Source organism: Apostichopus japonicus, chromosome 9, assembly GCF_037975245.1.
Source record: "Apostichopus japonicus isolate 1M-3 chromosome 9, ASM3797524v1, whole genome shotgun sequence".
In the NCBI taxonomy this organism is placed as follows: Eukaryota; Metazoa; Echinodermata; class Holothuroidea; order Aspidochirotida; family Stichopodidae; genus Apostichopus; species Apostichopus japonicus.
The window spans coordinates 17,178,782-17,203,521 of NC_092569.1; the positions used below are offsets into that span (position 1 = coordinate 17,178,782).

At 34.9% G+C, this 24,740-nt stretch overlaps 2 protein-coding genes across 2 annotated transcripts in view; both read right to left on the reverse strand.

Moving 5' to 3' along the window:
* LOC139973658 (uncharacterized) overlaps nucleotides 1–24,740 on the reverse strand; it is a 52,255-nt gene that overhangs the window by 13,658 nt on the left and 13,857 nt on the right. The gene's annotated exons all lie outside the window — the stretch shown is intronic.
* LOC139973652 (uncharacterized) lies at nucleotides 416–8,800 on the reverse strand. Its single transcript, XM_071980471.1, has 8 exons — nucleotides 8,643–8,800; nucleotides 5,253–5,298; nucleotides 4,444–4,613; nucleotides 3,893–4,157; nucleotides 3,498–3,715; nucleotides 3,034–3,342; nucleotides 2,457–2,721; nucleotides 416–1,011 (listed from the first exon to the last, which is right to left on the reverse strand). Exons 1-8 carry the CDS (start codon nucleotides 8,721–8,723, stop codon nucleotides 692–694), a joined length of 1,674 nt encoding a protein of 557 aa, XP_071836572.1. The 5' UTR covers nucleotides 8,724–8,800; the 3' UTR covers nucleotides 416–691.

Here is a 24,740-nt window from a genome sequence, read left to right on the forward strand (position 1 = left end):
CAAAAGTTATATTGTTGTTGTGTAAGCGTTATTGGGAGTGCGGTTGGGAATGATCTTAAAGCGCGAGATCTGGTGATTCAAGAATGGAATAGCCAGTATATATTAAAAGTTCCTAAAGGTATTATTGTTCTAGTATTAATACTTTACAGGGTAGGGTAGGGGAAAGGTCTTAATGCGGGGAATCGGAATATGTAATTCTTGAAACCAGTACCTATTAAATGTATACTAATATATAGATACTAAAAAGTGATCTTGTTGTTGTGTTAGCATTTAGCCAAGCTTATATTAGGCGGCGTGATTCGAGCTCAACGACCCAAAGAGGTACATCATACAGGCATCTTGTTCAACAAATGTATTTGGTACAAGTACTTTATATATCGAGTGTTATTTTACTCACGAAGAACAACAATGATGATGGATAAAACACTTGTACCATAATCATGCTTAAAGACTTGGTTGTTTCCTTTGTTTCAAGTTCAAATCCTGAAAATTCACCCAGTTAGCCAATTATAGTTTTGATCTGAAAATAAGAATAGTCATGGATACTATATCGGCCTTCTTTGTTGAATTGCGTAAGTAAGTTAGATATTATTCTTTCCTTCAATGCAAGACGCGTCACTTTTATGGTTATTCGGCGAATGTAGTCTTCTCTTTGTTGTCTCGTGAGGAATCTTATGACAGTCTCAGCAATTCAAGAGGATGGACGAATTTTCATCTCAACAGATCTGACGTTGCAGTAATAATAATAATAATAAGAGAAGATGTTTTCTCCGTTGCCTCCATTGTAGTCGCCATTGAGGTTGTCATCAGTGCAATACGAGTGACAGTTCCCGTTGTATTGAAAGCGATAACAATAACTGGAACTACTATAGCAGCTTTTACAATAATAACTATAGTTGACATGCCACCAGCCGCTTCTGTGCTTCTCTGCGCAGTTGAAGTGACCACATGCATCATTGTCTTGTTCATACGTGCTGAATTGTTTGCCCCTGCTATAATAGAGATAATAACCTGCAAAAGGAAAAGAAGGAAACTCAGCTGACAGGGTTTAGTCGATAAAGAGGGGGGGGGGTGTCAAGTTAGTCAACTAATAAGATATCACTGGACAGGAACATCTTTTTGAACCAGATTTTAACATTTTACACATTTTATACTAGCTTGCTACAGTAATTGCTATATTAATATACATTTTTTTAAACTTATATAGATGGCGTTTTTTTTTCAAAGGTAGTTCAATTTTAAAGAACAAGACCTTTATTGATGTTTTTTATCACAAATGATCATAAATTCAATGTAATATTTTGGAAAATGATCATCATCATCTGCAGAAAGTATTATTGTTCACTGTTTTGTATATATATATATATATATATATATATATATATATATATATATATATATATATCAATAGTGTAGGCCTATGTTTATGGTATTTTACGTAAAATTCCATATATACCTATATTAATTTGTTATTTCAAAGGTTTGAATGGTTTTAGGAGTAACTTGAGGACTGGTCTCTTTCCATATTCAGGACAATACTAGTGAGTACTAGCCTATTTCATTTTTTTTCTCAGTTTTTTCTATCATAGTACATCAAGAAGTAGAAGTTAACATTGGATCTGTATTTTTGAATACAGTATCATTGTTGTAACACTTAATCGTTGATATTAATTAGGTCTCTGTCATACCACGCAAAAGTAAACATGTACAATGAATGAATGATGGTTGATATGCTTAACGTGTGTATATAATTGTAAGCATTGTAGGCAAAATGTATACCACTCTGTGAAAATTTGAAAAGAGACGTTTACTTATTGGATCAAAATGTCCTAATTCTCATATCCAGGTTTTCTCACATGCAATTGTTTTCTCTAGACGTCTGTTTAGTTGATGAAATAGAAAATGGACGAAGTCAAAGGTTGTGAATTAGCAATAGTTATTTAAGATGTGATACTATATGTCAATTTTCTGTCTGTCTGTGTGGGACGTTATCTAATATGCACATGTAATAATATGACTGCGTTATTGGGGTGATGTTTAAACGTTGACATTTATACGTTGTAACTTGACAGAGGTTATCTAACTGCACAAAACTGTTTAACCCGATGGCGTCATCCAAAACGTTAATAACATAAAAGCAAGTTAATCGCATCATTGGTAAAATCCCTTTATGAAGTGATGATATAACTGCTTTGGACGATGGTAACATACACCGTATTAAATTATTTAACTAAATATTTGCTATATATTATATCAGTTATCACGACAACGTGTAAATTACATACTGAGACATCCGTCAACAGAAACAAAACTCAGGATAAACAAATGACATGACCTTTGTTGATATTTGTGTGATATTTGTGTTGAACTTTACATATTTAGATAGTAAACTTCTAGTAGGTTTTAAACTGACCTATTAAGTAAAAAAGGTGCAAACATCAAAACATGTAACAAACCTGTATCTCCACTGCTGCGACTGCCCAGCTTATTCATTCTGTACTTGCTGCTTTCAGACTCTATTTGAAACTCTGGATATTCAGCATATTTAGCCGATCCACTAGAAGTAGTGATGTCAAAGCGAAGCTTGTAGTTCCTCTGGTTCGTCAAGTAATAAAGCTTTTCGTTTCCTAGCCACAGATTCCTGTCGTTACCAAACCCGTTTTTGTACGCATCCCAGTTTCGATAGAAATCAACCGAGTCATCAGTACGACGCTGAAATACCTGAAAGATTTCACAAAGAATGTAAGAAGAAAATTGTAATAATGACGCGGGTTATTAGTCTTAAAAATCAAAGACAAATAACAAAAACAGGTAGCTACTTTAGCGTTCTGGCAGCATTAGCTCATTAAGTCTTCCTCCAATATCTTTAACATATCCAATCCGTCCTGTTTGGGCTGTAGCGGATGTGTGGTGTAAGAAGCAAAACTAATAACAGTAAAAACGGACCGAGAACAAATTATTCTGCCATCTAAGATCATCTTTAACAACACAGAGGAGCAAAATTGGAAAGTACGTATTTTCTAAATGACTTACGGTCCATCCTCCACCGTTCTCCATTTTACAATTTACGTTGAATGGTGAACTAGGCCATCCAGTAGGCATGATTGTATAAACGCCATCTTGTCTATGCCCAGCGTCATAAACATCCTGGCAGTCTGTGAAAACATTAGATGTACAAGTTTCACCGTCACCTTCATATCCCTCGTTACAATAGCATTTTCGTACTCCATCTCTGACATCACACACAGCATTGGTACTACATCTGTAGTCTTCACAGGTCAGTTGGTTATTGTTACAAGAACAATTTCGTGTGCAGTCATCGTTAACGAATGTTTCTCCATTCTGAAATTGAATTGTCGAAAAAATTAAGGCATTTCTTTCAACATATATTTTGTTCTTGCATGTTGTGTCATCGCAATATCATTTAGCATAAGTTTCTTTTCTGTTTCGTTTGAATTGCCACTTGATATTGAGCCGAAAGTCGTGCCAATACTCACTGGTATAACCAAGTTTGCCTCTGCTACGAAACACCGGCATTCACTCGCATTGATACAGTCACTCCCTTGCATTAAGAAACCATCTGGACAGGTGCAACCCTCACTACCCAAACAGTCCCTGTGACAACCAGATTGTCCGTTGGGATCGTCACATGTTGCTTTGCAACTGCAGGTTCCGTAGATCGTGTTCGTAGGACATGTAGGGATCACTGTACCTGCTAAATGGGATTTAAACAAGAATGTTATGCAAATACTCCTGTCATAAACTTTCTAAATGTTACAGTAAAATAGAAGAATAAGAAAGATTTGCATTGAAAGATTATGCAAATTATTGAAAGTTGTACATTTGTATCAAGATATTACTGCATTATTATTAATGTTTTGTTTTTACTTACGCGGATGAATTTCGTATGCGCCGATATATGTAGCCTTATATTGCCCCCATTCATCAGCGATACGAAAACCTCTGTATGTTGTAAAGAAAGAAACTCCATTAGATAATTCTATATCCACACGAAGCTCGTAGTCTGCTTGATTCGTCAAATATGATAACTTTCCATTGCCGAGCCAAAACTCAGTGGAGAGAAAACCAAATCCATCTTTATAATGTGACCAACTCCTATTGAAATTCACAGCACCGCTATCGCGACGTTGTATGACCTGTAACAGAAGAGGAACAGATTGCGAATACTATCAACACTTAAATGCACACTCACGATTGTACACAAATATGAGGAATGGACAATTTATTGTATCAATTGCTGAAACTATTCACTAAGGTCGTCTCCAAAAAAAGCTAGCTATTTTTTCCCAATTTATACGTTACTGGGTGGAGGATGTGACTTATTGATTAAAACTACACAAGTTAAAGTCATGATCCTACATACTAGCGAAAAACTTTACCACGTTTAAAATATGACATAAACATTTCAATGTATAGACGTACCGTCCAGCCTCCTCCGCCAACGTCGTTGTTGCAGTACACCTCAAATGGTTCTTCAAATCCATCTGGCTTGATGATGTATACTCCGCTAGAGTTGGACGTAGAACACTGGCTTTGGACGTCTCGGCAGTCCTTTGGATATTCAGAACGTTGATAAAAGAAGTATTGAGCCACTGTAACAAAGAGAGAAAAACATTTACAATTTTGAAAATATGCTTTGTGTTCAATTTGTCACGAAATCGTGTCACCGTATACTGATACTTTACATTTAAAGAAAATCCTACCAAGAAATTGACAATTAACTGTGATTTTAGGAGACGATTAAAAAACGCAACCGGAAAAATAGAATTAAATATTTGTCTGTAGTAACATGAACTCCTTAACATCATATTTGATACATATATCATTTTCTGTGTTAGATTATTTTGCTTTCATTTTTTCTCACCCTTTCTCTCTTTTCCCCTCTCTCTTTTTTTATGTTCATTTCTTTTATTTTTTATGAAGGGAGGGGTGAGTGTGAGGTGGAGGTGGGTGCTGGCGAATGTATATATATTCTAAAACAATTTTCAAAACTAAGTAACTTGTCTTGTTCTATAATATTATATGTAGTAATTTTTCTATTGTTTTAAGTTGTCGAAAGTAACAAACTAAATACTGTCTCACATACATAATGGCAATAAAATTGAAACAGAAATTCACCAAAAGTTATCTTGGGAATAACAAAACACATTTATATAATTTAATTGGGTTTTGAATATCTAGATGGAATGACAATATACATGGTAATATATCATGTAAATGAAATATCTTACTCTGCGTGCCATCTGCAGTTGAAGGTAAACTTCTCCGATGAATACTCTATTGATGAAAAGAAGAGTCACAGAAAAGATATAAATATGTCATGTTTATTGATAGTAATGTTTAAAAAACTTTAAAATGCCACAAATTTCGGCAAACAATATTTTAAAAATAATAAATAATTAAAAAGGTTGTTCACCGACATACTTGCTCACGTCATGTTACTTGACAACTTCATCCATTACAATTGTACAATTTTTAATTAAATTTTTTGAAATATGTTCCTTGAAATGTGTAACTGTTGAAATGAACAAAAAAACAATCAGAATTGACTGGAAATATTTCCCATATATCATATTTTGGGGAAGGAGAAGGTGGGTTGGGGAACTAAATATTGTATAGAATTTAAACCCAATCTATAAATAGTTATTTAACTTAATTCAGACGCAAAAAGTATTTTCAAAACTTGTTTGGATTTGTGTAGTATTTTTTTTCTTATTTGCACCAAAACTATTAGCAAAGGTATTGGCTTTACATTCAAGGAACGCAGATGAAAATAGAATATATTTTTCACAAAACTATGTAAGCGATGAGAAATGAATGAAGATTAAAGAATTGAATTTTACTTTCTTACATTAACGGAAAATGTGAAGAAAAATATGTTTGTGAACATTAATTTTTATTTAAACAGTCAACCCAGCATATCATTAAGTTCCATGTGAGATGCGCCTGTATTTTGTTTAGAGCGGTAGTAACTTCAGTGAATAAAGAAAACATGACAAATAATCGTTAAAGGTTCTATTTACCACAAAGCAATGTGGGCAACTTTGCAATATTTTAATACAGTATATTTTACAATAGAAATTGATGTTATCAAAATTGTATCGTTTCATGTGTTTCCATGAAACGAAATGAAGTAATAATTTTTGTGTTGATAAAGATCCTCAAAATTGACATAAAACAGCAAAAATTCTTATACCATATACGCAGAGATCTTCCACGTTACTAAGACAGCGTTGTCGGGATGATAAATTAATAACGCTTGGAATTAACAACAGCCTAATTGTGAAAGAAGTAATGTTTTTGAAGACTAAGAAGTGACTTTGAGTTAAATGATAACTCGAGTCTATCATTTATAAGATACTTGCCAGATTTTTCTAGCTTAATAAAACATATCAATTGTTTCAATGAATAAAGTATACGACGTGCGTTAATGTGTAAAACAAACACAGCAAACATTTTATGTATTTTGGAAATGGAATTGAGTATATGAAAGGGAATTAAGATTTATATAAACCGTATATTGTATTTTTTTTTTATTAAGACCTTTCTTACACCGTGAAAAGTACACTATTGATTTACATGGGAATACGGCACGGTATGAAACGCACCAATTGCATGCGTTAGGCTTCCATGAGATATTGGCCGGAGAAATTAACAAAAAATATGCCTTAAATTTCAAATACAAAGTAAATGGCAATATTTGATAACGGTTTACAACCCGAATTAACGTTACATCACACAAACAATAAAACGAATTAATATGCAAGTTTTGTAAACTTCATAATGCGAAGTCGCCGAGATCGAACTATCTCTATAGTACAGTACCCATGCATATACTTTTCAAATTCCAAGAGCATCAACATATTGAACTTAAGGGTCTTAATGTCAAGTGAAAAAATTACTTGTTTGATAGTTTAGAGCATAAACTTGATAATGTTGCATTAGTCTTCAAAATCATGGTAGTTTGAACTTCTAAGTACTTTTAAGTCAATGAGAAGGGCGAAGTTGAACGAGCAAAATGAACATATATACCTATATATTATTAGTTTAATGTTATAATAATGATAAAGTTTTGAAATGTGTAGCCATTGGAGTTTACCCACGCAAGTATTGCATGGAAGTGAATTACGAATTAAGGCTGTATTTTGTTAATGTCATAGTGCGTAGTTGCAGAGAACTGGTTTTATACTATAGTACCCTTGCAAATAACTTTCAAATTCCAAGAGTATCACAATATCGTACCTAAGGATCTCATAATCAAGTTAAAAACTACTTGCTCGATAGTTTACTACATAAACTCTATAGTTATGCATTAGTCTTCAAAGTCATGAAAACCCTTGAAATTTTACTCATGTAATTATTACATCATAGCTATTTGTTAAGATCAATTATGCGAAGTCAAAAATTAGCATTGGTGTCTAAGGTGACTTTTAAAGATTAACCAATGCCTACTTAGATGAACTCAAATAAAACTAAACGGAAATATATTAGACAATTATAGAAGCAAGGTTCTAAAACATCTGCTCTAACTACATTAAAATTTGATATTCTAGACAGAATATAAGTCCGTCTCGTTAAATGAAGTTAATTACCAAACAAGGACAAAGAGAACGAACATTAATTACAAACGTTGATATGAAAATATTGAAAATAATTTTACAAGTATGTGTTTAACGCTCAACAATAATTTTCTTACAACTAAATGACAACGGGAAGAATGAATTGATCTAGAATTTGTTAAACAAAGCTTCTCAATGATACAATATATTGTTAAAATACTTAACGTATACTATTGGAAGTCTAAAGGTTCTTTTTACGAGTAAGATAAACTTATACTGTACACTGGAATACTTTGAGCACTAATGTAGTCTAATCGTTTTGTCAAGAGGAAGTTATCCGTTTTTAGTTAGAAATTATATAGAGACTTGATAATAGTCAATGAAATTTAGTGAGATCTATGTTTAAAGTTTCTAAAATGATAAAGATAGTCTTAATGAATTTAACGGTTCAACTGTCTTAAAATAACTTTTCCGAATGTTTTGTTTTATTCTGAAGATATTAACAGTTATGCACTAAATCATCCAGTAAAACAAACAATTCTAGATTGGAAACTTTGGTATTATATGTCATTAATTAGCGACGAATGGGTAAATATATACACTTAGGGATACATAATCGGGAACCGTTGCTAATTGAAAATATGAGAGGTTTCTTAGGGCAATGTAAAATTTGAAATGTAACTAAACATTTTTTTGTTGCAAACTTAATTTTCTATTACTTCCAGTGCAAATTTTACCCCCTTCCCCACGACCCCCACACCCTCCAAAAAAAAACGCACATTCATACATGCTGCTGTAGATAGGTTATTATTTTTGGAAAGAAGGAATTTAATGAAGAAGAATTATTATTAGCAAAATACTTTTTACTTTCAGTCGCTATATTCTAACTTTACAGGCCACTTAAAACAAGAATGTTGTATTAGAAATTGTCAAAAAGGTAATAAAGAAATTGAATTTTCTAAATATTTTGGGGGTAATTTCAACATCTAACAAGCAAGAACGAAAGATGAACGCAACGATTTATAAAGAACAAAAACGAAAACTGTAAAATGTTTAACTCACCGTTTCTTCCGAGGTCGTAAAGGCGATAGTTGTTGTGCACAAGAATGCAAATATTGATCGAACAGTCACGGAAGGCTCCATATTTATGAATGTCTTGGCTTAATATGAATGACAACTCAAATGAAATGTATCTCCATAGGTAAGAAATATACTTGATGTTCCTGAAAACAACGGATAACCTGAAATGTATTTATAAAGTTGTAAAATAATGTCTCGCAGCCAGATCGCATTGTTCTTGCTCGTGGTAAGATACCGTCTGTCAATCTTAAAAAGATAAGGATTCAAAGGCACCCATCCACAATGGAAACTTCCAGTCGGTCAAGAAAGACTGATACATGTTACGTCACGTTGCGGAAATATTTACACATTGTGCGAGAATTTACCATGTACAGTTTTGTAGATGTGTTTATTAAATGTAAGGTAACAGGTTGAGTATAACAAGAATATTCTCAATTTTTGGATAAGACACTTAACCAGACGACTTAAGGTGTCACAAAAATCTGCCTCCACAGACAGTTGAAACATGTAAAGATACAGGAATGAAATTCCATTACCTTAAATTTTAGTTTAAGGTTCCGCTGTCTATATTATCAACCTACAACGTGTTCGTAATGTTAAATAGTATACGGTGAGCAATTGGTATGCAACCCTTATTAAAGATATCAAATTACTCAAATCATTTCGTGGAATCAACGTCCTCTCCCATCTCCATCTTCCTCTCTTATTTAGTATTTGACCTATTGACACACACACAGTTTACAATAGGAACCTCGTACACCAGTGGTTAACCAAAGGGAGGGGGCAGAATTCACCCCACCTTTTTTAGAGGAGACGCGTGGAAGAGAAATCGATATTGTCGCAAACATTGTGAAGATTTTGAGTTCTACCACAAAATGTATCATGATGGAAATGATATCATTTTCCATTTACCAAAATAAACATTGCTTCCTGAGATCCCTCCCCTAACCAATGTTAGCCAAATTTGGTAACCCTTAATCCCCCCCCCCCAAATACACCCTCCCTCTCTAATGAAATGTGTACAGAAGGTAGAGAAAGGTTTCAACCACGTACATTTTGGGCGGATTCAATCCGCAGAAGGAATCAGGAGGCCCAAGCAACGCCTCTCCACTGGGAGAACGAATATTAAAACAATTCCTGAAGTATTCCTTTAATAGTAAATACATGCAGTAGAAAATCTTTCAACATTTCTTCAATAATTGCAGAATATAGCACCTTGTTACATCGAAGCACCCTCCATTTTACAACAGTTCTGAAAGGAAGATGACATACGTCCCATTAGACCCTCCCCTGGACGACAACAAATCTTATCCTCCCACTACAAATTATTTCTTGCCCCGCTAGAGTAGAGCCTAAATCATATCTTATGACCTTATTTTCTCGGACTCTTAAAATAGTGACGAAATATTTATTTTTTCCTACTTCATGAACGCTGGCTTTCTGCCTGTCATACAAGATATCCCCACATCCCGCGAGATGATTGTTCATGAACACTATCAATAATATAACGCTTACGCGGCATACATGATGTATGCTTGAATGTTGCTAGATTTTGTAAAACTGAACCCAACCCTGTATTACCCTGTCGTGTTTAGGCTGGTTATTACATGATCACATCGATATAACAAAAGCGAAAATTCGTAGCTTCGAAAACACAAACGATAAAAACAAGTTGCCAAAATTTGCATACGTGCATAGCTATATGTGCTATCGTTTGGCTACTTAACAACCTATAGCAATGTCGTATCATTGAGAATACGAAGATAAACCTATATATGCCAACGTGTTCATATACTTGCATATTTACATTGTAAGATATCTCTACCTAGCAACCTAGAAACTAACTATAATTTCCAAAGGAAAGTTTCATCTTTGACACACATAAATTTGTCTCTTTTCAATCGTGATTTTCTATTATGTTTCTTATATTGTACAGATAATTGTTTGGGGGAAGTTAATAAGCGGAAAGAATTTCTAGCATAAACAAACAAACACTTCCAAACAATAACAGTGGTAAATTAAGTTAGTAGATATTGAAGTCTAGACTACAAATCTTTATAGTATCTGGATAAATAGGTTGTGTTAAATGATCGTTTTTTAAGCATAAAGAGAATGTTATAGTTTATATAAAAACTGTTTTCTTATGACAGGAATCTGCTGCGTTTATGAACATTTCCAAGTGAATGTTAGAGAATATTTGTGTATACGTGCCGTTTTTTTTTTTAATAGCGTCGGGGGGGGGGATTCCATTTGTAAAGATGTAGCCTTCAACATGGCTCCTAGGATAAATAAGAATGAAAATATGAACTTTCTGATAAATAGATTGCCAATCTAGATCTGTCCAGTCTTGCCAGGTGATGACGAGAACTCGCACAACAGTGTTGTAAGAAAATAATAATATATGCATACAAGTTGGATATCGCACCATTCAAATATTACTTAAAGGGAAGGTCATGAACGGTCACCTCAGAAATATTTGCGCTATAGGCGTGTTTGCAATGTCTCAGCCGGACGAATTACATATGTTTGTAGAACTGATAGCTGTTAATGGGTGAACTATGTAGGTGAAACAGGCTACCAGTTCTGCTTACGTGTTAATAATCACAAAAAAACTATTCGTGATAATTTTGAAGGATTCCCCGTTTCCGAACATTTCAATCTTCATAAACATTCTCTCAAATACCTAAAATGTATTTTAAATGCGTCGAACCTTCAAATTTGTATCTGACCGTAATCGAAAAGCAATCGATTGGATATTTCGTATTAAGTCTCACATCACCAGCCTCAACAAAGACTTGGGACCACTAAACAGCTATTAGTTTTACAAACATGTAATCTGTTCTTCCTATTCTTTGCTCCTTAATCTGCTTACTGTATAGTCATGGTTTATTTGGTTCTATTTCCAGCAATGCCCCTTACACTTATCTAGCGTCATACTTTCATTATTACATTTTGTATTTTTTCATCCCACTGTCTAGTATTGCTGACGAATGTCCGAGGGGTACCAAAAATTACAATATATGTGTAATATCTTATTTCTGTGTTTGTTCTAGGGGGATTTAAAAACATTGTTAATCCTGACTAATAATGAATAAATAGGACACATCTGGCAACTCAAACAAAAGTGAAAAACAGGATGCGAGTAATTGATACAAATAGATTTCAATTTTATTCAGAGTTGTCTACTAGACGTAGATCATTAAATTTCTATAATTTCCATTTACAAGATTTTTCAAACATAAATACCACCATCGTAAATGTATTTCAACATTACGGTAGCTCATAACCGCCACACAAATACACCACCTTTTGACTAAAGTCCATTTATCTATGAAAGAATATCGAAACGGTAGTTCTGCAATGAAACTTAATCATATATCTTGCATATGAAAGAATGGAAATTAAAGTAAATATTAAAAATATAAGATATAAAAAAATGTATGAATTTGACATTAATTTCTTTTTAACATTTCATTTGAAGTCTATATGAAAAACAATGTATCTTTTTCAGAATTTTCCTGTTAGTTGCATTGTTACTGCAAACCAGTAGAGACTTAATTCCACAAGTACCTCTAACAACAGTCACGACAGAAAAATGTTTTTGACTGAGAATGATGGAGTAAGAAAAACTGTGAAAGATGGAGCAAGGATGACTGGCATGGTTACAACCAACCTGAGATTGAATAATGTACACAAATCCAGGTTAACTAATTTACAGTAATTTTATTGAAATTATTCTCATGTACAGACCGTACGGGATGAATATTGACTTTTCGCCTAGTATGATTATGAGAACCATTCTTAACATCTCATTTAAATATGATCTATAGCAGGGTTGTCCAACCTTTTGCAGTGGGGGGGGGGGGGGACACATGGAATGATTATGATGAAGGAGGGGCAGCATGAACCCTACACTCGATTTTCGACTTTTTGCCCGAAGCCCAAGGCAACAAGATGTGAGCACTGCGCGCAGAGCACACTGATTTATTTTCTTTTCTGATAAAACAGATGAATAAAGTTCAGCCACCACCCCCCCCCCCTCCGGGGAGAGAGTGTCACACAAACTGACCTGTATGCAGTTTTATGGACCCGGAAGGTTCGAATGATTGATTGTATAGCTTCAAATTGTCATCAATAAATCTGCTCACTAAAATTTCGCACCGTAGAGCATCTCTGGCGGGCCGGACGCAACCCTCCGGCGGGCCGGACTGTGGCCCGCGGGCCGTAGGCTGGACAACCCTGATCTATAGGGATACATGCAAAATGATGCAAAAATATGCAAATCAAATATAAATAAATAGTGATGAACTGGCAATGCTTGATACTTGTATCACCTTAATGATGTAAGTGTGTGATTGAGTATTGGCCAAAAAGTTTCATTTTCAAGTCAATAACATTCTGAGAACTGCTTAGACCTCTCCACTACTAAGTTTCCTTCCTGTTCAGATTAATTCCCCAACGGAAACATTTTGAAATGTCATGTTTGGACCTTATCATGACCCCAAATGATCTTTGACCTACTTTTGTGAACACACCCAATGAAGTCCTTGACATGTGCAACAACTTGGGCAACTTCGTTGCACATAAACACATTGATCACACATACAGTAGGTAACTGGGGGCAACAGTTGCTTAACATAATCGAACAGAGGGATGAATGGACACACAGACAGATGAATAGATTCATTTTTACGATATCAACTTCATTGGCTTGGCAAGCTACTTGATCATAAAATACAAGTCTAGATTAATCCATTTGTGTATATCCTTTAATCCCCTCTCTGTCCCTCCACTGTCTATCCCCTACCTCTCCTCCTCCCCTGTTGCTTTCTTCTCTCCATCTCCTGTCTACTTATAATTCCCTTTCATCCATCTCATTGTGTTCACCGCGCTCATTAACCTGTTTGTATTATGTGCGTGTTTTTGTCCCTTCTGTTACTGTTACTAATCATTTAGCCTCTGAAGAAGATCCTGCTAGGATCGAAACGTCAGGCCAATTTACTTTTACACAAATTCGAAAGAAAAACAAAATTGTTAAAACAATTATGCAGATTTAAAAGAAAAAAACTTCAAAATATATGACTTCTAGAAGGTTTTCAAGAGCTAAACATATACATATAAGGAAACTGATCAAGAAATTGATCAACATTAACTCAGAGAAGCTGTTAAAGAGTGTTGCTGGACATCTTTACCTCTCATTCTAAATCCAGGCAGCTACACTGTACTGTACTTGCTTGACAGTAGCATCAGTAGCATCATTTTGATGTAAATTGATGAATTGATGACATTGCGGTACAATTGTAATTAAAGATTTTGTTAGAAAATCTATAGAATGTTGTATTGACAAGATTATGAAATGATCAGTTCATCATTTTGCTGCAAATTGTTGAAATGATGACATCCTGATGCATGGGTTATTACAGATTTTGCTGGAAAATGCTGTTAATGATGTTTTAATCATCAATTTATCATTTATTTGCTACAATTACATGGTTGAAATGTCTTACTATGCGAAACGGTGGTATATAATTTCATCATTTTTCAGCATTATATTGAGGTAAATCACTTTATAAAGTTTAGAATTTTTTTTTTTTTCATTTTGGCAAATTGTTTGATAGAGTATACTACAGTAACTAAAAGCTGCTAAGTACAAAATATGTAAAATGTTGGCAGCACCTTAACAATCCCATAAAAAGTGACACAACACGATATAAATTATTGCAAGTATATTGAGTCAATTGTCCCACATTCAAAATGCTTCAACAATACATATCATGATGAGCTGCACTAAATGAACAAGACAAAAAGAAAAGGGTTCCGATGAGGTGCAACATAAAGACCCTGTTGACAAAGATACCCCATCTTCTGAACACTGTGAGGTGCACTTGCAAATAATTATTTTGTTTTGTTTTGTAATTGAATGCTTACATGATCAACACAGAAGACCCAAACAGACATCTGTACTTAAAATACATCTCAGGTCTTACATCCTGATTTAAAGAAAAACATAAACAAAATTGCTACAGAGTTGATAAAGCACCCAGATATTCATGCCACTGCAAAATGCTAATAGCCAGATATTATGATAGTGTACAGTGATAATTCCTGATCAGACGTAACCCTTTCTTATCCGTATATCATTTGATGTTGCAATAGTACATCCTAGATCAAAGAAAACAAGAAATGGAGATGCTTGGACTATGACCAAGCTGCATAGTGATGAATATTCATGGCAGATGTCTAGACCAGTTTACTGTACGAGCTTTGATTGGGCGATTATGTAAGGAAGAGGATAATAGCCATTAAGTGTTCAGTCTTTTCAGCAATTGAGAATGCTGATTGTACAGATTGGCTGTGATTGGTCCACTACAGAACAGAAGAGCATAAACACCATAAATAGGGTAAATCTTGTACTCAGCATGTCAAAATGATGTGTGTTAGCTGCCTGTGATTGGTCAATTAGATATGGTAGTGCATAAACTCCATTGGGTTGGCTAAATAATATCCACATGTTTCACACTATATTGCCATACACAATGTATGGAAGTGAGTAACGGGTTCCTGAATAGGGATTGGTAAAATAAACACGGGAGGGCATAAACACAAGTTTTCTTGAAAGTATTATAACTTAAATGAAAATTCAATAACTAACGCCAGTTAAGAGACCGTTGTGCAAAATGGCACCAACATGATACAGTGTAGTTAACGTATTAACCAGTAGTGATTGGTCAGTAACGGTAGTCTGATAGCAAATTAGTGTCGCTTATTGGTCGATAGGAATTAGTGTAGAGAGGAAGTAACTTTTTTTCAATTGTGTCCAATTATATCTCTTGCTGTAATTTAAAACGTATTGTTAATAAAAAGATACAAATAATGTAGAAAGAAAATGGAGGGGAAAATGAAACTAGAAAGAAAAATATAAACATGATAGAATAACACCAAAAACAAACAGTTTATACTGTATACACATTGCACCCAAAAGAAGCATTCATGAGTACAGTACTGCACACATAAATAATCTACATGTACAGGTTAGTTGATTAAAAAATTGGGCAGAAATATTTTCTCTTGAATGTTGAGACTACTGACATTATATTATCCTGAACTGGCTTCTTTTCCATTTCAAATAATTGGAGATTTACACAGCAGAAAACACTAGATATAATATTAAATATTAAAATAGAAAGATTATATAACCAAATAAAAATGAAAAACCACCTGATAATTTTATTTAATTAAATTAAGGTCATCAGTTTTATTCCTACCTAACTAAATAAATTTAAACACTTCTAATTCTACTTCAACTAGTATCTTAATACTACCTGAAAAGTATTTTGTTCCCTCATTTAGCCATTTAATTGTCTAATTTACAATGGCTGAATGTCTGGAAATGTTTTACAAATCTTGAAGTTACTTTTTTTTTAAGATAATTTAATAAAATGTCAGAATCGATTTCAGCAATTTCTTTTCATTAATTTCTTTTCATCATGACTATTTTCTTATTTTCAAGAAAGCTTTTTTTATAAGTTATAACAAATTAAAGTAGTTGTTTCTTGATTGTGAAACATCAAGAATTTAGTAGAAGTAGCCTCAGATTGATGTAAAAAATGAACAGCTTGGCATATCTATTTGAAACAAAGGACTGCAAAGTACTGTTTAAAATATATCTTATGATAATAAAAGGTAAATATTATATTAAATTGGAATTACAGACTCAATTATAAGTCATATTTCTAATGCACTCCCAAGCTGATTGTGTTTAGATTGATAACCAAGGAGTTGTGTGTTACGGTTTATATAGTTATGAGCTCCAAATGAATGATTTATTTTCCATTTAAAAAAAAAAACTAAATTGGTAATATTGTACTATACCAAGAATGACACATTTATTTTTGCAAATAGATGAGGTGAAACTTACATTTAAATCTATGGTGATAGTATTCTATGTTAGAAGCAAAGGAACAAGCCAACCAGATGTCTTCCTACATTTAAAAAAAGAAGTATATTTCATTGTTAAAATATCAGCTTTTCAAAGTGATTTTTTTTAAATAGTTTTGTTAAACAACATAACTGTAATTATTTAATTGGTTGACTTAATTTCATTTTGGTATGCTGTAAAGTAAAAGGTCACAATGCAGGTACACTATTTTGGTGAACAATTCATGTCCTACAGACTCAGTAGTACATATTCTCAGGTTTCCAAAAGGCAGAACTAGCTTCCTTTATATGAACATTGGGCAGCAACTTTGTATCATATTTGAAACTTTTGTCAATTTTACAAAGTATACATATAAAGAAAAGAAACAGCAAAGATACAACACAGTTCATGCTATTTTGATGATGTTTTTGCCAAACACAACACACAAAACAGTATTCTCAGGTTTACTACAGCCATGATTGGCTCTGTCAAATCAATATATGAGAACTTAAACAGTTAACAGTATATAACTGGTTTTCAGCATCAAACATATTTGATTGATTTTGCTTTCTTACTGCAATGCTAATGTAAAAAAGATAAAAATAAAAGGGGAATACTGATTTACAGTAGTTACAGTGTACAATAGCAACTTTACAATGTATGACTCTTTCAAAAGGCATATATTAATTACTGTAAATTGTGCAGGCAATATTTGAAATGCTGCATTGTAGTTGCAACTATGATCCAGTACTTATTGTATGTATAGTGTAATTAAAATCACTAAATAATTAGTTTTCCAAAGGATTCCAAATAGTTTAATTCTAATGTACAGAAAAACACAAGGTAACAATTACCTTTCATTTCTTTTTCAATTTCAAACCTTGGATACTTTTTACCTATATAAAGTTCATTCCTCCTGGGATTTACCTGGAAGAAAGTTTTTTTCAGGGACAAAATTACACATGGCCGGAATATCTGCCTTGGATTTTACACATGCTGAATATCTTTCCATACAGTAAATACTGTAAAAACATGTCCAATGTGTTGGTCATCTGATCGTTAAATGGCTGTTTGATTTAGGATTATGTTAAAATAAAATGACTTTTAAAATGACTATGTTATGTTAAATTAGTACACTTTCTAAATAGCCAAATACAGTTCCCTTTTTAATGAACTCTAATTTATTTGAAATATGTTTTACTTATAACAGTTTTTTTTTTTGTATAACATGTTTATTCCCAATTATTGGATAAGACACTTATGAAAAGTTGAAACAGGTAAGGATACAGGAATGAAATTACACTTTCTTCAAATGTTAGTTTTAAGGTTCCGCTGTCTATATTATCTTCATACAACGTGCTCGTACTGTTAAATAAACGGTAAGCAATTGGTTTGCAACCTTTAATAAAGATATCAAATTACTCCAATCATTTCGTAGAATCAAGTCATCTCCCCCTCTCTATTCCTTTTTTCCACTCTTATTTAGTATTTGACATTTTGACATATACACCAACACGATTTATACAAGTAACCTCGTACACCAGTTAATTTTAGGGGACGAAGCGTGAAAGGGCAATCGATATTGTCGCAAACATTGAAGTTCTAAAACATATGTGAAATTAATAGTGGAAATAATATAATTTTCCATTTACCCAAATAAACAATTGTTTCCTTAGATCCCTCCCCTAACCGATGTAAGCCAAATTTGGGACCCTCCCCACCCCCTTCTCCACTAACATTTAAAATCGATACGGAGGGTAGAAAAAGGGCTCAACCACGTACCCATTTGGCGGGTTTAACCCCCAGAACAAATCAGGGGACTTACCAGGGGCGTATCCAGGGTTTTCTGACCCGGGGGGCGCCAATTACTATCTAAGCGGAGCGCCACCATCGGTTGGCGCGCAGCGTAGAAGAAAATTTTCTGGTTTTGATACCCCCAAGACCACCGGAAATGGCACTTCTCATGCTTAAAAATGACCAACCAGATGTACACTTTTTGCCTGAGCACCAAGTATTTCCCAATAGTTTTTTTTTTTTCCATCCATAACCATTTTTAAGATTGTCACCAGTCACAAATCATGTTCAACCTCATCGCATGTCCTGTGGATCATTGCTTTTGTAGGTGATTCTACGTCGCGGCCCACAATACCCGTCAGCCCCCTTTTCAAGGTTTTCCCCATCTACATAAGATATTTTGTTGTTTACATTAGCATCCCGCGGTATACTGCGAAACTTTCACGGATCGTACGGTACACGATGCCATACGATGTAGTAACCGATGCTGGCTTATGTGATATTGACATTAACATGTTTTTGGTTATTTTTTTCGGGCAAGTCGTTACAGTCCCTAAATCAAATTGGGCTCGCACGCCCATGACTTCACACATAGACAGTTTTGAGGCTGTTCATTTTTGAATGCCATTTTCATGCTCATTGATATGATGTGATATCTGCTGTTTGCTTTACAAATTCGAGCAGGCGTGTAGCCAGGAGTTTGCCAAGTGAGGGGCGAAGCCTGTAGGCAAACTATCTAAGCGTAGCGCCACCATGTGTTGGCGCGAAGCGTACAAGAAAATTTTTGGTCGAAAATGCCTCCCAGATCGCTGGAAATGGCACTACCCTGCAGGATCATTTGTTGGCGCGAAGCGTACAAGCAAATTTTGGCCGAAAATGCCTCCCAGATTGCTAGAAATGACACTTCCCCAGCCTTGTAAGTTGCATCTAAGCATTTTATTTTTTGAAATTACTAACGATGTCATAAAAAAATATGCTCAAGGGGGGGGGGGGGGTGGGGGCGGTCGCCCCCTTCCCGAAACGCGTCATGTTCCCCGACGACACGGTCGATTTCGAGACCAGCCACAGTTGGTTTCATAGCAGGTTTCATATACACACACACGCGTTATGATAGACCATATATAGTATATATGTACATATACATTATTGAGAGAGGACAAAATGGAAACGTCAAAAATGGAGTTGACGATGGTATAGGGTGAGGCGCACGCCGCTTCCGAAATCCTTGATCAGTCATATAATAGGGATCAGCGCTGTAATGATGTCACTGTTCCTCTTTCTCCTCCAGGTGTCTTGGCGTTTTTCTTTTACTCCCTCCTTTTCTCCTTTTTCTTTCTTTCTTCTTTTTCTTCCTCTCCTCCTCCTCTTTTTTCCCCTCTTTTTTCCCTTTTTTCTTCTCTTTTTGTTCTCTCTTCTTTTTCTTACCCGGGGGGCGCGCGCCCCCAACGCCCCCCCTCTGGAAACGCGCCTGCTTACCAACGCCTCTCTACTAAAAGACATAAAATTACAAACATTCCTGAAGTATTCCTTTAAAAGTATATATATGCAGTCGAAAATCTTTCAACATTTCATCGAAAGTTGCAGAATACTACACCGGGTTGCATCGAAGCAGTGTCCGTTTTACAACAGTTCTCAAAGGAAGATGACAAACGGTTCATAAGATCCTCCACAGGACGACCACAACTCTTATCCTCCCAGTACAAATAAATCCTTGCCCGCTAAATTAGAGCCTGAATCGTTTATTATTACCTGCTATTCTCGGACTCTTAAAGTAGTGACGAAATATTTTTTTTTCCCCTACATCACAAAAGCTGGCTTTCTGCCTGTCAAAGAAGACAGCCCCTCATCCCGCGCGATGATTGTTCTTGAAAACTACCAATTATATAACGCTTACGCGGCATATATTATGTCTGCTTGAATGTTGCTAGATTCTGTGGAACTGGACCCAACCCTGTATTAACATGTCGGGTTTAAGCTGGTTATTACATGATCACATCGATGTAACAAAAGCGAAAATTCGACAACACAAAAGATAAATTCAGATTCAAAAATGTGCATACGTGCATAATTATATGTACTTTCGTTTGGCTACTTAACAACTAGCAATGTCGTATCATTTACAAAACAAAGCTTAACTTATATATGCTAACGTGTCCTTACTTGCAAATTTACATTGTAAGATATCTCTACCTAGCACTCTTACAACTAACTATAATTTCCTCTTTTCAATAGTGATTTTATTTTATGTTTCTTATCTTGTACAGGTTATTGTTTTGGGGAAGCTAATAAGTGGAAAAAATTCTAGCGTAAACAAATAAACACATCCGAACAACAACAGTGGTAATTCAACTTAGCAGATATTGAAGTCTAAACTGAAATTCTTTATGGTATCTGGATAAATGAGTTGTGTTTAATGAACGTTCTTAAAGCATAACGAGAATGTTATAGTTTATGAAAAAACTGCTTTCTGATGACAGGAATTTGCTGTCAATATGTGTGTAAGTGCCGTTTTTGAGAGGTTTGAATAGGGGGGGGGGGGATGAAGTCTACAGAAACACCCGTATCTAGCCTTCGAAATGGCTCCTAGGCTAAATAACAATGAACATATGAAGAACTTTCTGATTAATATAATGCCAATATAGATCTGTCTAGTCTTGCCAGGTGATGAAGATAACTAGCACAACAATGTTGTAAAAAATTAATAGTATATGCTTAAAAGTTGGAAATCATCGTACCATCCAAATATTACCGTTTATTAGCATATTGCTCCACAGAGCCAATCACAAGTAAACAGAAGTAAGTATATTTATAAGTGCTATGGCCCGCGGATTTTTTAGAAACTTGCTATGTTATCCAGCAAGTTACATTTCAGGCCGAGAGCGGGCTTAAGACATTTATAGTTGTGATACGCCGACATTTGTAAGCAAAATGTTTAGCCATTTTGGAGATAATATGCATGATTAAGTTCTTTGGCACCCTCTGTTAATATGAAGTCATACTTGAAAAACAAATAAGATTAGCTTGTGCAAACTTTAGTACAATATAGCAATATCGTTTTTCATCTTCTTGTTTTATGTTTGGTTTTATTGCATCTTTAGAATCATGCAATTCTTCTTTCATTGGAAGACATTCTAGCTAGTGACAACACAAGCGAAATGGTGCATCATGAAGCTAATGACAGCACGAGTAAATGGAAAATAATATATCAAATTAGATAATATAACATGTAAATGCAGAGAACATGTATTAAATTCTCGATCGTTTTAGTTCGTAACAATTCAGTTGGAATAGCTAAGTAACACTTACAGTACGTTGTTCTTACATTCAAACTAATTACTTATACGACGTTGTTGGGCACACATTTCTATAGATCAGAAGTGATAGCCCCTGTTACATTTTTTTTTACGTAAAGGAAGTGATCACACAAATACACCTGCTATATAGCCATTTACTGTCGTATTACTTATTGCAATATGTTTGTGCAGAAAACTGGAAAGTAACACATTAAAACAAAGCATAAGGGAAATTACTCCGTTCTCAGAAAATTACGAAATTCATCGACTACCAGCCGGCAGAGTGCACCCCACATAAGATGTTGGGGACGCGATGGGCGACGGTGAAATATCAGTTTACTCGAACCTGGGGGCTGACTGTGAGGAGAGCAACACGGGGGGGGGGAGGCACTTAGAGAATGTCATGAACGGTCACCTCAGAAATATTTGCGCTATACGCGCGGTTGCATTGAGTGGGTATATAGTTGTATCCACATACTATTTTATTGGCGATATGTGAAATAACCGAAGGGTTTTTGACTGCGCAGGTGCGCACTTTATTTTATCTTTTTTGTACAAAAAAAGGAAATTTTGGTACTCGACTGTAGTGAAAAATGAAAATTTTAGCACCATTTTGCATCAAACCCTTATTCGAAAAATTTTTGTTTTCCAAATTTTGTTTATTAATTATTTTCCTCCCTCTGGACGGCGACCCGTCGCTATGTGCCTGAAAATGGGGACAGAAAATTGCCTTCCTCGCCCCTACACCAAAAATCCTACGTACGCCCCTGTGGACAACACCGTATTTTCATGCACTTATTTTATAGTTTGATGTAACATACTGACAAGTATATCCTTTAACCGGCACATGCATGTAGGTTTCAGACTAGTATTCCGAGACATGGACACTGTGGTTACGGATATTGTATACTCGTATATAAATAATATGCAATGGGTTTCATACTTATAATAAGATTAGTAGGTATTTTCTACTACGTAACATTTCTCAAGATGGTACGATTGTCTTTTGTGATTTTTGTTCTTGGGATTAATTCCAAGCGATGCTTTTATACGTACGTACATTCGGCTCTCTGTTTGTGTTCCATAGATTAGAACCACAAAGACACAACTACATCGCTTACGCTTTGATCATTATATATTGATCATAAAAACCGGGGTCCTGCTAAAAATAATATTTTGCACATGATACAATATTGACCTACACAACCGCACTTTTTACTAACACATTGCTCGCCACTGTCATTTGTGTCTACAATGTGAGCTGTGTCTGATAATATGTAGCATTACCCTGGCACTGCTATAGTTAGCTGATGACATTTACCTTTTATGCCACTACACGAATGTTAACAATCAAGTAGGATGTTGTGGTATAATACCCAGTCATGTCCTAGGCCGTTGTACCTTTCACATCAAGGTGCATTTAGAAGTTGTCACCAATAGGAGGAACCATTCACGCACCTTGCAGGTAATTATAAATCGGCCTATACTGTCCTTTTTTGATTTATACACGAAAACAACAGCATTGAGTTGAAATAATCAGTTAACGGTTTAAAGTGAAGTGCAAGAGTCTTCAGATGAAAGGATTCAGTTAACTTACATCATCAAAATATCATTGAAGTTTTTGTTTCTCTGTCTGCTTTTTTGGCAAGTTCTTTATAAATTATATTGTATAAATATACGATATATTTTAGCATTTGATAGCAGCAAGATCTCACTTCCATAAAAGAAGGGCAGTTTGTATCCTGTCTTCGTTTCAACTTGTTGATGTTTCACTGATGAACTGATTAGTATTTGACAAAATGAAAACAAAATATGTTGGAATTCATTGCGGTCATATTCTCAAATCAGAATAAACTTTCATAAACTTGTAAATATGATATCACAATAAAAAGTAGTTTATAGGAATCAGGAAAGATTCAGCTAACTTTACACCACAGAACCCCAATTTATTTAAAATTGATTCTTCTTACTTTTGACAGGTTCCTCATAACATATTTTGCACAAATAATGGATATCCTTTAAAAAAACAGGAGGCCCTTACTTTCATATATGAGTCCCTTGTGATTCTTGATATTCATACCGCATTGGTCAAAGATAAACTGGCAACGCTGAATACCATTCGTTTAAGACTTATAAAGGTATTCCTTAGAAAAGCATTCCTTTCCTTTCGGACCCTCGTCGAAAATATAATGATGACACAAACATTTTCAGTATCATTCGCCCCCCCCCCCCGCTTCGCAAGTCAGAAAACCTCTTTTTCATTTCCAAATGAGAAAAAAAATCTCATTTGGAGCACCAAATTGCATCTAAGGCCAGGTGACAATACAAAATTAAGTTTACAAAATGGAGTCGGTGTTGAAGTGTGCTATATTGCACCAAATTGCATCTGAGGCTACCTGGAAATGCCAAAAATTCCAAAGGAGAGGGGGACACCCCCTCCCCTTAGACCCCTCCCCCAGGCCGGCCATAAGTCTTCAGCCCCACCACTCAAAAGTACCTTCCTACGCCACTGATACCAAAGATCTCCAAAGATCACAATTTGGTAAAGTTTTTGAACAAATTAGCCAACTCTGGGAAGTAATCATACAGTACAATACTGGGAAGGCATTAACTTTATCAGGATTTGTTGACATTGCTACTTTAATTTGTTATAGTATTCCTTCGTTCTGCTCATTCTACCATATAAATGTACAAATGATTGGCTTTTCTGGCGACAAATTGGTGTTCGTTCATAATAATAACGTGAATCTAAAGGATTCACAACATTACTTTATAGAGAGTTTTGAAACGCCTGCTGTGCAAGAAATTGTCGATATAGTGACAAAGTACTTTCCACAATATTCACCAGCACTGGTAGGAAGAAAGCATTAATGTGATTAATCATAATAGAAAGCTAATGTCTATGAAACCATCTGAATTAAAATCCGTCGATATGTCTGCCTTGCGTTTGATAGAAGATCCACAATAATTCACGTGGCAATTCATACTTCATCGATCTAATATAGCGGACAGGTTATGTAGAGTGGGACCCGGGTCACATTAGGTTATCGAGAGATATCGGATAAATAATAGCGT